At 42.6% G+C, this 15,154-nt stretch overlaps 1 protein-coding gene across 1 annotated transcript; it reads right to left on the reverse strand.

Moving 5' to 3' along the window:
- Positions 1-6,236: 6,236 nt before the first annotated feature.
- Positions 6,237-14,902, reverse strand: LOC130128058 (HLA class II histocompatibility antigen, DQ beta 1 chain-like; the record flags this gene model as incomplete). Its single annotated transcript, XM_056297768.1, has 5 exons — positions 6,237-6,262; positions 6,734-6,847; positions 6,955-7,022; positions 7,851-8,064; positions 14,617-14,902. Coding segments are annotated over 5 exons (708 nt in total), but the record flags the coding sequence as incomplete, so codon positions are not given.
- Positions 14,903-15,154: the final 252 nt, after the last annotated feature.

Raw genomic sequence — 15,154 nt, forward strand, 5'->3', positions numbered from 1 at the left:
ACAAATTCTGGGGACCGTCCTTGATGAGTCCCGCTGGCAGCCAGAAGACACCAGGGTCTTTCTTGTGGCATTCCATCCAGCCCAGCAGTACCGTCAGGGACTCCTGCTCAGCAAATTTGTTCCCCCTAATTTGTGAACAGTTGTACATTTTAAGACTGTCGCTTAATTATTAATTATAATAACAGAAAAAATTCAGTCCTTTGTTGTCCGTGAAATGTTTGTTAACCCTTTTATAAATGGTTGTACTTTAGTTGTAAATAGTAAAAAGAATAGATAACACATATAACAAAGTAAGAATGTTTTAATTTATAAAACATCTAACGTTTTGCACAATAAACTTATTCATAACAATTAATACCCACACAAAGAACAACAACCAATCAACGCCTGTCTCTCATTCTGGCTCCAGTAAACAGTTGCTGGTTGTCTTCACGGAGTGGGATGAACTGCTCAGTTTGTTCCTTGCTGCCTTAAACAAGCTGACATGTAAAGCATGTTGTGTGTTATGTCACCAGACAGAAGGCTTCTTATGGACTACATTCATCATAATTAAAACCTTTAACTACACTTAACGGTTTTACAGTCTGGAAATAAGGCAGGACTCACAACTTAACCTGACATTAGTTCATCTTGGTGCATTGATGTAGATAATATGAAGTATCAATAGTCTATAAAATGTCCCGATCATCTTAGATATGAGTCCAGCTTGTAAAGTGGAACATGGGAAAGTGAAGCGTTATAAGGCTTTAGTTCAAAGCTGAAACTGAGGCCTCACATCGAGCCGTCGGCTAGCATGCTAGTTGGCTACATGGAAGCAATACTAACCTCACGTATCTTAACAGACATTTTGAGCTTTTAAGCGCCCCTGAAGTATAACATATCTGCCGTTAGATGTCCAAATGAGTAGAAACCCAGTACTTACATTTATAAGGGAAATCGTGCTCGGTGCTTTGAACAGACATTCGTCCGCCGCCCATTATTTATTTATCTTTATTTGTTGTTGGTGAGGAGAAGGGGCGGAGCTGCGGCGCGCAAAGCATCTTGGGATATGGAAGTCCGCGAAGGATAGTAGCAGTGCATCCATAGACATATAAAGAGTAGACGCCGCATTGGCTGTTGGGGCGCGAGAAATACGGCCGCCATCTTGGACCGGTCATCCTACGAGTTGCCTAGCAGCAGAATACACGACACGACTGAGAAAGATGGCGGAACACTGTTCAGCATATTCCTGCTCCAATCGACGGACCGTGGAAAACAGGGCTCGGGGGATTACTTTTCACAAGTAAGATTGAACATCACTATTGGTTGTATTTTGTGAATATAATATTACTGTACTGTATTTATGTCCAACTGCGAAATCGTAGCCAGCTAGCTAGGCTATGCTCAGTGCCGGTGTTCACCCGGCTATGAACTGAGACTTTATAAGTCATATTCCATAACACTGACTTTACAGCTGACAAAAGAATGCTATTGTACAGATAAAACAATATTAACGTTACTGGTATTATATTGACCAGCGAATGTTACACAGGTGGCGCAGCACAGACTGTATTATTCACATGTCATCCATCCTAACAACAGGAAGATAGGGGAGAACCGCGCCCAAAGTAACACGCCGCCAACTTAGCACAGAGCTTTTTTCCAAGGAAACCAAACAGGACGTGACGCAATGAAGTCAGTGTGTGTGTTTATAAGACCTCTCCCTTCCCCCCAAACACTGGCGCCATACGCAGTTATTTAAAACAGTTCTAGAGCGGAAGCTGTCCTGTGACGTGTGCCGTGCGAGCCTCGTCAGAGATGCTGCCGTGCCATCATCACGTGACGAGAGCTGCCCACCCGCCACCTTGTGGCCCTGCAACACAACGGCGGGCGGCGGCCTAGTGACCCATCACAAGGCACAGGGAAGGTTGGGTTTCATTATCTTGTTTTAACACATACTTTAATCTTTGTATATTAAAGTTGCTTTGTTCTTTGTTCTTACTTTCTCTGTTCTGTAAAGTGTCTTTGAGCGCTGTGTAAAGCGCTCTATAAATATAATGTATTATTATTATTATTATTATTATTATTATTATTATTATTATTATAAGGTGCTGAGAGCTGCAGAGAGGGTGGTTCGCCAAGCTGCAACAAAACAAACTCCAAAGCTGTCTACAGTCACCCACATCGTCCGAGAGGAGACTGGCACGGAGGAGGAGGTTTCTCTGCTTGGGGAGACACACTGAGGAGACACCGTTTGGCATCGACAACCACCACTACAACTTGTTGTCTTTGGTTGTGTCTGTGTTTCTCAAGATACGGTGGCACCACATTGCAAAACTCACCTCTCTTGACCTGCAGAGAGGGAGCACGAGAAAGAAACTCTGCAGAACAGGTCTCTTTCAAGGGTTTTAGGGGTTTCATGTCCAACTTTAATTAGCAACTTTTATTCTTATACATTGTTATGCTACATTGTTTATATATTTATCTCTCTTTAAAATATATATGTATATCTGTATTTGTCTTTTATTATTGAACGTGCAGGAGTACTTTGAGGGGCTGATGAATGAAGAAAATGAGAGAGAGAGAAGGTTGGATGATGTAGGGATAGTGAATCATGAAGTTCAGCGGATTAGCAAGGAGGAAGTGAGGGCAGCTATGAAGAGGATGAAGAGTGGAAAGGCAGTTGGTCCTGATGACATACCTGTGGAGGCATGGAGGTGTTTAGGAGAGATGGCAGTGGAGTTTTTAACTAGATTGTTTAACACAATCCTGGAAAGTGAGAGGATGCCTGAGGAGTGGAGAAGAAGCATACTGGTACCGGTTTTCAAGAACAAGGGCGATGTGCAGAACTGTAACAACTACAGAGGTATGAAGTTGATCAGCCACAGCTTGAAGATTTGGGAAAGAGTAATAGAAGCTAGGTTAAGAGGAGAGGTGATGATCAGCAGCAGCAGTATGGTTTCATGCCACGAAAGAGCACCACAGATGCGATGTTTGCTTTGAGAATGTTGATGGAGAAGTATAGAGAAGGCCAGAAAGAGTTGCATTGTGTCTTTGTAGATTTAGAGAAAGCTTATGACAGAGTGCCGAGAGAGGAGGTGTGGTATTGTATGAGGAAGTCAGGAGTTGCAGAGAAGTATGTAGGAGTGGTGCAGGATAAGTATGAGGGAAGTGTGACAATGGTGAGGTGTGTGGTTGGAATGACAGATGGGTTCAAGGTGGAGGTGGGATTACATCAAGGATCGGCTCTGAGCCCTTTCTTGTTTGCAATGGTGATGGACAGGTTGACGGACAAGATCAGGCAGGAGTCTCCATGGACGATGATGTTCGCGGATGACATTGTGATCTGTAGTGAGAGTAGGGTGCAGGTTGAGGAGAGCCTGGAGAGGTGGAGGTATGCACTGGAGAGAAGAGGAATGAAAGTCAGTAGGAGCAAGACGGAATACCTATGCGTGAATGAGAGGGAGGACAGTGGAATGGTCAGGATGCAAGGAGTGGAGGTGACAAAGGCATTTGAGTTTAAATACTTGGGGTCAACCGTCCAAAGTAACGGGGAGTGCAGTAGAGAGGTGAAGAAGAGAGTACAGGCAGGGTGGAGTGGGTGGAGAAGTGTGTCAGGAGTGATTTGCGACAGAAGGGTACCAGCAAGAGTTAAAGGCAAGGTTTACAAGATGGTTGTGAGACCAGCTATGTTATATGGTTTGGAGACAGTGGCACTGACGAAAAGACAGGAGGTGGAGCTGGAGGTGGCAGAGATGAAGATGATAAGATTTTCACTGGGAGTAACGAAGAAGGACAGGATTAGGAACGATTATATTAGAGGGACCGCTCAGGTTGGACGGTTTGGAGACAAAGCAAGAGAGGTAAGATTGAGATGTTTTGGACATGTGTGGAGGAGAGATGCTGGGTATACTGGGAGAAGGATGCTGAATATGGAGCTGCCAGGGAAGAGGAGAAGAGGAAGGCCAAAGAGGAGGTTTATGGATGTGGTGAGGGAAGACATGCAGGTGGCTGGTGTGACAGAGGAAGACGCAGAAGACAGGAAGAAATGGAAACGGATGATCCGCTGTGGCGCCCCCTAATGGGAGCAGCCGAAAGTAGTAGTAGTAGTAGTAGTAGTAGTAGATAAAGAAAAGCATTATATTTGAAAATAATGATAATAAAAACACATTGAATAAAACAAGGTAGTCTGTTTAACAGCTTTTAAATAAAATTATGATTTCAATATATTTTAGATGAAATTGTCACATTTAAATAAAAAAATGTAAATACATTTGTAAATGAATGACTTATGGTATTTAAATAGCATACAAATGAAAATAAACTGTAGTCTATTGAGACTATCCATCTCATAGCGAAAAAATAACCATTTCAACATTTCAATACCTGCATTAACCATCGAGGTGGTCTAATTTTAGAACGGTCTTGAAACAAATCTGACTGAGTGAGAATGTATATTGACATTCAAAAGTCTAGACCTCGAATGTAAGACGACCCCCCCTTTTTCATACGTATTTCCAGGGTAAAAACCCCGTCTTATATTCTGAACAATACGGTAGCTACCTATCATACATCACATATATCATATATCAGAATATTCTATTACTGTCAAGCCAACTATGAACATTAAAATACGTCAAACCATGTGTCCTGTATCATAGCTACATGTATGACGTTTTCAGCAACAAAAAAGGCGTGGAAATTAGTTTGGTATTCAGCGAGTTATGATTGATTAACTGCGCTGACAGTTCATTGCGCCTGCCAAACACATTACACTGAGTGGAGCGGGTGACCGGTCCAAGATGGCGGCCCCACGGCTCGTCAGCGCCAATAGGCAGCAGCGGTCGATGCGGCGTCTACTCTTTATACACTCACTGGCCACTTTATTAGGTACACCTTGCTAGTACCGGGTTGGACCCCCTTTTGCCTTCAGAACTGCCTTAATCCTTCGTGGCATAGATTCAACAAGGTACTGGAAACATTCCTCAGAGAGTTTGGTCCATATTGACATGATAGCATCACGCAGTTGCTGCAGATTTGTCGGCTGCAGATCCATGATGCGACTCTCCCGGTCCACCACATCCCAAAGATGCTCTATTGGATTGAGATCTGGTGACTGTGGAAGCCATTTGAGTACAGTGAACTCATTGTCATGTTCAAGAAACCAGTCTGAGATGATTCGAGCTTTATGACATGGCGCGTTATCCTGCTGGAAGTAGCCATCAGAAGATGGGAACACTGTGGTCATAAAGGGATGGACATGGTCAGCAACAATACTCAGGTAGGCTGTGGCGTTGACACGATGCTCAATTGGTACTACGGGGCCCAAAGTGTGCCAAGAAAATATCCCCCACACCATTACACCACCACCACCAGCCTGAACCGTTGATACAAGGCAGGATGGATCCATGCTTTCATGTTGTTGACGCCAAATTCTGACCCTACCATCCGAATGTCGCAGCAGAAATCGAGACTCATCAGACCAGGCAACGTTTTTCCAATCTTCTATTGTCCAATTTTGGTGAGCCTGTGCGTATTGTAGCCTCAGTTCCCTGTTCTTAGCTGACAGGAGTGGCACCCGGTGTGGTCTTCTGCTGCTGTAGCCCATCTGCCTCAAGGTTCGACGGGTTGTGCGTTCAGAGATGCTCTTCTGCATACCTCGGTTGTAATGAGTGGTTATTTGAGTTATTGTTGCCTTTCTATCAGCTCGAACCAGTCTGGCCATTCTCCTCTGACCTCTGGCACCAACAAGGCATTTTTGCCCACAGAACTGCCGCTCACTGGATATTTTCTCTTTTTCGGACTATTCTCTGTAAACCCTAGAGATGGTTGTGCGTGAAAATCCCAGTAGATCAGCAGTTTCTGAAATACTCAGACCAGCCCTTCTGGCACCAACAACCATGCCACGTTCAAAGTCACTTAAATCACCTTTCTTCCCCATTCTGATGCTCGGTTTGAACTGCAGCACATCGTCTTGACCATGTCTACATGCCTAAATGCATTGAGTTGCTGCCATGTGATTGGCTGATTAGAAATTTGCGTTACCGAGCAGTTGGAAAGGTGTGCCTAATAAAGTGGCCGGTGAGTGTATGTCTATGACATCAGAATCTGTAGAGCATTAGTAAGAATACGAGCAGGAGGCAATGAGATCCAGCAGGGGCTAGCACTGACATTCTGGGAGAAAACCTTCAGGTGGAAGCAACACACACTGGACTGCCACCAAAACAACCAACGAGGAAGAAGCGTCACTTCCTGCTTCAGCTGGTTGGAATCAGAAAACGCCCTGTTAAAAAAGACCAAAGATAAGAAAAGTGGTGAAGAGTGAAGAGACTGAAATACAACCAAACAAGTCTGGCCCACTTCAAGTACTGATGACACCCAACTTAACTATTGTTTCTTCAACTATCTATAAGTACTAATGTGTACAGTGTACTGTACATGTGTACTGATGTGTATAGTGTACTGTCTATATGTACAGTGTACTGTCTATAAGTACTGATATGTATAGTGTACTGTCTATGTATATGTATAGTGTATGGTCTATATGTACTGCTATAGTGTAGTGATATAGAGTGTACTGTTTATATATGTTTGTATTATAATGTAGTATATGTAGTGGTATTATAGTGTACTGTGTATATGTAGTGATATTATAGTGTAGTGTGTATATGTAGTGGTATTATAGTGTAGTGTGTATATGTGGACTGATGTGAACCAGTGTAAACCTGGTCTGGACTGATCTTGTGTTACTGACCTCTGGCCTTCCTCTTGTAGTAGATCAGACCTGCCAAAGACAAAATCAAACCCAGAAGCAGACCCGACGCTCCGGTGGCGATCTTGTTTCTGTCTGTTTGTGGCATGGAGGGATCTGGAGAGACAGACACATGTGTCTATCTATAGACACATCTGCATGTTGACCTGTCTCTCTATGTCTTCATCACCTATCCATGGACAGAGACACACATAGATACTCACTCCAGTCCACTTTCTTAGGAGAGGGGAAACTGGCGTGTTCCACCATGCAGGTGATCTTCTCTCCAGACCTGAGATGAAATAAGTGAAGAAGAAGAAAACACAGGAAATAAACAACATATCAACAATAAATAAGACGTGATGTGATTGGATGAGGTAAGTCTGTACTTTCCTGTCTGTCTGCACAGAAACTAGTCGAGTCTGATACTAAACATCAGCCCAGTTTAAAAGACGGTATTAATACACAATAAATACTCAGTCGTCCATCTGGGATCTCACCTGTAAAGAGCCATGCATCCCACCTTAAATATACAGCTGGTGTCTACAGAGCAGACACAGAGGAGACACGTTCCACCTTAAACATGCAGCTGGTGTCTACAGAGCAGACACTGAGGAGACACGTTCCACCTTAAACATACAGCTGGTGTCTACAGAGCAGACACTGAGGAGACACGTTCCACCTTAAACTTACAGCTGGTGTCTACAGAGCAGAAACTGAGGAGACACGTTCCACCTTAAACATACAGCTGGTGTCTACAGAGCAGACACTGAGGAGACACGTTCCACCTTAAACTTACAGCTGGTGTCTACAGAGCAGACACTGAGGAGACACGTTCCACCTTAAACATACAGCTGGTGTCTACAGAGCAGACACTGAGGAGACACGTTCCAATGCTCAACCATCACTTTCTGCTTTGTTGTCCAATCATTGTGTGTGTGTGTGTGTGTGTGTGTGTGTGTGTGTGTGTGTGTGTGTGTGTGTGTGTGTGTGTGTGTGTGTGTGTGTGTGTGTGTATGTGTGTGTGTGTGTGTGTAAATATGAGTGTATATATATATAGTTAAAGTATGGTGTATGTATTTGGACCGGTCCATTCGGTACTGAGTCTAAGTGTTCTGACCTGGGCGTGTACTCCAGGTAGGAGTGGATCTGGTAGTACCAATCACCATTTGCCAGCTCATCGGTGGAAGTGACGTCAGAGGTCCCTGGCTGTCCGTCTCTCAGCCAGGTGACACTGATGTATTTGGGGTAGAAGTTGTAGACACTGCACATCAGCATGGCCGGATGTCGGCCACTATGGGGCCTCACTGAAGTCAGTCTCACACTGGGCTCAGCTGGTAAAGAATAATAATAATAATTATCATCATCATCGTTATCATCATCATCATCAGGGCTTGAAATTAACTGTCTGAATCAACGTCAAATGTGTAGAGTTGCTAATCCTCAGAGTATATAATGTTTGGGGCCACATGGTGGCGCAGTGGTCAGCGCGGTCACCTCACAGCAGATAGGTCGTAGGTTGGAATCCCGGGTTAGTCCAACCTTGGCGGTTGTACTGATGTGTCGTAGGTTAGTTTACATTATTACGACAGCGGCCCCCAGAGGAGTTACCATAAACTGATTTACGGCAGTGTCTAGCAGAGCTGGAATAAAGCATGTTAAACGGCTCTTCTGCGGTGAGTCGCCTCAGTCCAGCCCTCCGCATTGAGGACTAGACTCTGTTATAGCCGGACCTCAAACAGGACTCATGAAAACCCGGCACGTTACTGTAACATGAGACTCATCCTAGATCTGCTGGATTATGCAGATGCAGTAAATCCTGAAGCACTTATTTTGTTCCTAGACTTCTATGAGGCCTTTGACGTGATTGAACTCACGGTGCTGTTACAGTCCGTCGAGGCGTTGGGCTTTGGGAATAACTTTGTTGGCATTGTCAGTGTGTTTTACAAAGATATGAATAGTTCTGTTATGATGAACTTCAACAGCTGTAAAAGAGTCCAGATGAACAGAGGGCTCCGCCAAGGCTGCCCTGTTCCTCCTCCCTTATTTATTTGAGGGGCTGAATTCTTATCAGTTAATATCGAGAATGATGGACGTTTGGAAGGAATGTTGGGTTTTGGTGGAGAGTTAAAAATCTCACAACTGGCAGACGACACCACTTTGTTTTGAAGGACAAGAAGCACGTGAGGAACTCTGTTACCTCAGGTAACCAGTGTTCCAGGGCCTCGGACCTGCGACTAAATGTGTGCACATGTGGAATGTTGTCTGTGCGTGATTGTAGCGATTGTGTAGTTGGAAACATCTGGTAAAAGAGTCCGTTAAGTATTTGGGAATATATACAACTACACATCTTACAGCTAGACAACATCTCCATTTCTCCAACAGATTAAAAAGACCAAGTCTGTCTTCAGGATTGGTCTTGGAAGGGGTTTCTCTACTTTAGGAGGAGTTCTCCTCTCCAAAGCAGAGGGCCTGTCTCGCTTTGTGGGTCCATCTGTGTCTCTATTGGTTTATGGTTCTACCGCCACAGAAGCAAATAGAACTTTCTTAAATGTCATTTGGAAGAATAAACCACACCAGCTTAAAACATGTGTCCTGTCCAGCAGTGAAGCAGAAGGAGGTCTGGAAGTTCTAGATTCCGTTGATTCTGGTAACACAACACACAAACACGCTCACACTTGTTGTCTGATGGTGAAATGTCCCATAAGTGTTGGACTGGTGTGGAGTCTCGTGACTCTGTCCCTCTTTTAACATGAGACACGTGATCTGCTGCTGTCTTCATCCAGAAGATGTGCTCTTCAACACCTGATTAATTGTGTTACTGTAGATGCAACATGTGTACTCACAAACAGGAGTTGTGTAAATCACTACCTAAGATCCCTGCTTGTCTCCAAGAAGTGAGTCTTTCCTTAAACCTCTCAGCCTTGAAACAACAACACAAGTAACGAGCTGCTGACCTACTACCACACTTGTGTCCTGACAGCCGTCTGTTACTTTACATGTGTACACGTGTACCCCCCTTCTGTTTTGTTGTGTGTCTGTTCTTTGTTTGTATTATGTTGTTACCATTTATTAGGGGTCCAAGCCCCAGGGGCTGGGGACCCCTATTTTTTCTGCTCAGGTTTTTATTTTTATTTTTCCGTTGGTAAAAGTGGTACTGCAGCCTACACCGTAACAGATTCTACAAAACCCTTTGGAGGCCTGGTACAGAACTTCGCACTTACCCCAGTTGCAAAACATGACACATGTCAACCAGTTGGTGGTGCTATTTTGAAGGTCAACGCGTTTTGGCGTGTAACTCCCAAACCGTACATCGGACATGCAAAACGTTTACATGTGCACATTCACTGAGCATAGCTGAATCACGTGGTATAGGCCACGCCCATTTCTGCTGTAATTTCATTTCGCAAATTTGTGAAAATAGCCAAAACTACTTGTTCGAACTCCTCCAAGGCCGTGCGATCGATTTACACGAAACGTGGCACACATCATCTACAGTCACTCAAGGCAAAAAGTTATCGAAAGAATTTTGATCCGTTGCTCGGTTTTGATTTGACAGATCAATGAACCTTGACTGGAAAACGGTGATTTTCCATGACGGTGCCATAACTCATCAATGCATTGACATATCAACTTGAAATTTTAGACGTATGTCTCGTATTGTGAAAAGATCCTAACCCATGAAGTGCGTTTCATTTGTCCAGTAGGGGGCGATATAAATTGGAGAAGTTTATATCTCATAATTGGCATTATGGATTTGTATGACATTTGGGGGGCACAATTCCGGACCGTACTGGAGTTGATAGGTGCAATGTGGTCATGATTTAGAAAAGTGGGCGTGGTTTATGACAAAAATGTTAATTTCACCTGCGAAACTTCAAAAATGCCCCAAAATGTCCCCCAAATCCCCTGCACATCCTACAGAGCTGAGATGTTGTGAGCAGATCCAGTAAGTGATGCCAACACTTTGCTGCGCTGCAACATATGGTCAATTCAGAAGTCCGTCACTCTATATTTTTCAAAATATGAAAAATCATAAAACATAAATATTTCTGCACAGATTCATTCAATTGCTACCAACATCGCCACAGACATTCTGGAGAATGAACATATCAAGGGGGTCAAAGGTCATTCTAATCGGTCCAAAACATGCATCCACACCAATGTACAATATATGCCTGTACGGTGTACAATATACCTAATATTTTTTATTTTCAAACATATTTGATCAAACTATTCCAAAATATTTGACAGGACACGTGACACTACCAGCATGACGTGTGAATGTGTTCAGATGTTTATCAGCGACGGTTTTTGTGTTATAAGCGTTTAAAGTATAAGGGACAACATGCAGCTCTTTAGCAGCAGCTATGCTATTGGTTCAAGGTGGCGGATCTTGTTCACAGCAACTCCGATTAACACGAAACTTGGTCCACCAATAAGTCATGACGCCCTGAGGTTCTGTGCATTATTTACTGTTAATTGGCCACTAGGTGGCGCTATGCTGCAAAATCATGAAACGCGCTAACATTATATATCTAAACTACTTGTAGCCTGTCAGTGTGATCAAACTGAAGCTTTGCAGCTAGCAGCTATGTACTCTTGTGAGCACCCTTCAGTAAAGGACATTTTATAATGCAAACCATTATCACCCCAAGTCCACTCTACTGCCCTTTGACACGGCTACACAACGCACTACAGGAGTATAACTACACATTTCTTTCAGAATCAGCAAACAAGTCACAGAATGACCCATAGCAGCTGTAAGATAAGCCTCTGCTTCCACATCTCTGGCTCAGACACCGCCATTAGCTGCGTCTGTTAAGAACTAATCTCAGTTTCCTGATGACGCCTTCACGCATCCACTGCATAGATGCTGAACTCAGATGCAGCATACTCATGCTTCATTATCTCCTCCTACTCCCACTTCAGCAGGTTTAATTAAAACACAAATAAGTTCCCTGAAGCTCAGAACAAGGTTTCCAGCAGGCTGCATTTCTCCCACTTTACTGAATAACTCACTGCAAGGCTGCCAAGAAACCCTCTGAAGTTAGTGGAAGACAACCTCTTCGCTCCTGTCAGCCCCACACTTGCCTCGTCCATGGGAGGGAACACTAGAATTGTACTTCTCCTAAAACATATACTACACGCTCTTCCACTGTTAGTACTCAGTACTTAACACTCCACATTGTTGACAAGTATGTACAGCCTAATACTACTCATTTCCCCACCTCATCCCTACATGTCATTATATTCTTTTAGACACATATGTTGTTTTTCTTCCAGCCCCAACCCCCACGATGTTAATAACCTGTTCCGGGTTCATCAATAATCCTTTGTTGACGTCATAGATGATCAATAGTTGTGCGCTGTGTTCACAATCATCCTCATACACCATCTTGACGGACAGCTTTACGACCACCGTCGCTCTTTAAGACTGAGACTTGCATCCGTCTAATAAGCAAACAGCTCAACTAGCGAGGCTCCTACAGACAGCCAGACCCGACTTACATACATGGGGGCTTGGAGCCCGTTAATACCTGCTGGCAGCGCTGCTTTATGTCGGGGACTGTCTCACACCCTGATTGTGTTCTTCTGACGTAGTTGTGTAATGATACTGAACCTGATGTGTGTCCGTAATACTACACACCTGTTTTATGTACCATGTTCTATTGTTCACTAACACACACACACACACACACACACACACACGCACATACACACACGCACACACACACACACACACACATACACACACACGCAGGCACACACACACACACAGGCACGCACATACACATACACACACACAGACATACAGACACACACACGCACACACACAAACATACACACACACAGACACACAGACACACAAACGCACACACACGCACAAACACGCGCGCGCACGCACCCACACACAAACACAGACACACGCACACACAGACACGCGCGCGCACACGCACACAGAAACACGCACACGCACACACACAAGCATACGCGCGCACGGTGACAAACACACACAAAACACACACGGACATGCGCGCGCACACAAAAACGCGCGAGCACATACATGCGCTCACACCGACACACACAACTCACAGACGCGCGCGCACAATTATACACACACACACACGGTGACAAACACACACAAACACACACATGGACACACGCGCGCGCACACAGACACGCGCGCACACGGACAGACAACTCAGAAGCGCGCGCACTCACAACTCACAAACACGCGCGCACACTTACATACGCGCGCACATACAAACGGACGCGCGCACGCGCACAACTCACAGACGCGCGTGCGTACACTACTCACAAACGCGCGCGAACAATTACACACGCGCGCGTACTCACAGACACGCACACATACATGCACTACTAACAGTATTAGTAACAGTAGTAGTAGTAGTAGTCATAATAATAGTACTACTGATAGTATTAGTAACAGTACTGGTAATAGTCATAATAATATTACTACTAATAGTAGTAGTAACAGTAGTGGTAATAGTCATACTAATAGTATTACTAATAGTATTAGTAACCGTCGTGGTAATAGTCATAATAATAGTACTACTAATAGTATTAGTAACAGTAGTAGTAATAGTCATAATAATAGTACTACTAATAGTAGTAGTAACGGTAGTGGTAATAGTCATCATAATAATACTACTAATAGTAGTAGTAACAGTAGTGGTAATAGTCTTACTAATAGTATTACTAATAGTATTAGTAACCGTCGTGGTAATAGTCATAACAATAGTACTACTAATAGTATTAGTAACAGTAGTGGTAATAGTCATAATAATAGTACTAATAATAGTAGTAGTAATAGTGGTAGTAATAGTCATAATAATATTACTACTAATAGTAGTAGTAACAGCAGTGGTAATAGTCATACTAATAGTATTACTAATAGTAGTAGTAACATTAGTAGTAATAGTCATAATAATATTACTACTAATAGTAGTAGTAACAGTAGTAGTAATAGTCATAATAATAGTACTACTAATAGTAGTAGTAACAGTAATGGTAGTAATAGTCATAATAATAGTACTGCTAATAGTAGTAGTAATAGTAGTAGTAATAACCATATTAATAGTACTACTAATAGTAGTAGTAACAGTAGTAGTAATTGTCATAATAATAGTACTACTAATAGTAGTAGTAACAGTAGTAGTAATTGTCATAATAATAGTACTACTAATAGTAATAGTAACATTAGTAGTAATAGTCATAATAATAGTACTACTAATAGAAGTAGTAACAGTAGTAGTAATAGTCATAATAATAGTACTACTAATAGTAGTAGTAACAGTAGTGGTAATACTCATAATAATAGTACTACTAATAGAAGTAGTAACAGTAGTAGTAATAGTCATAATAATAGTACTACTAATAGTAGTAGTAACAGTAGTGGTAATACTCATAATAATAGTACTACTAATAGTAGTAGTAACAGTAGTCGTAATAGTCATCATAATAGTACTACTAATAGTAGTAGTAACAGTGGTAGTAATAGTCATAATAATAGTACTACTAATAGTAGTAGTAACAGTAGTAGTAATAATCATAATAATAGTACTACTAATAGTAGTAGTAACAGTAATGGTAGTAATAGTCATAATGATAGTACTACTAATGGTAGTAGTAACAGTAGTAGTAATAACCATATTAATAGTACTACTAATAGTAGTAGTAACAGTAGTAGTAATAGTCATAATAATAGTACTACTAATAGTAGTAGTAACAGTAGTAGTAATAGTCATAATAATAGTACTACTAATAGTAGTAGTAACAGTAGTAGTAATAGTCATGATAACAGTACTACTAATAGTAGTAGTAACAGTAGTAGTAATAGTCATCATAGCAGAGCATCTCACCTGTCTTATCCAGTGCATATCGGTACTCTATCTCTATATTAGGTTTGCAGACTCTCTCTTTCTGAGCTCTCCAGCGTGCCAGAACTGCAGGATCGTTGTTAAAGCGCTCTGCGTTATAGATACCAAACTCAGTGTATCCAACAAACTTCCCCACAGTGCTGTTAAACCTGTTAACTTCTATCTTATTGAAATACTTAGAGTATATGAACTCTATGTCAGGAAGCTCAGAGGAGGTGAACACACATGTCTGCAGGTTATAATGCAAAAACGCATCTGGAACAGAAAGAGAAACAGGTTCAAGTTACTTAGTTGAATTGTTTTAAAGACAATAATTAAAACCTCTTTTCTAACAACACAGCAGAGTCCATCCAACAGAGACTGATCTACATATTTTATCTCACCTGCTCCATAGAAACCCACGACCAGGAGGGAGCAACACACATCAAGGCAGCATGAAGCCATGTGTCTGTCTTGCTGATGAACACAATAAACTGTCCTCCTTTACAGACTGACTGGTGTGGACTGCCCCCTGGACATA

The sequence above is a fragment of the Lampris incognitus genome, chromosome 17 (genome assembly GCF_029633865.1).
Source record: "Lampris incognitus isolate fLamInc1 chromosome 17, fLamInc1.hap2, whole genome shotgun sequence".
Taxonomy (NCBI): domain Eukaryota; kingdom Metazoa; phylum Chordata; class Actinopteri; order Lampriformes; family Lampridae; genus Lampris; species Lampris incognitus.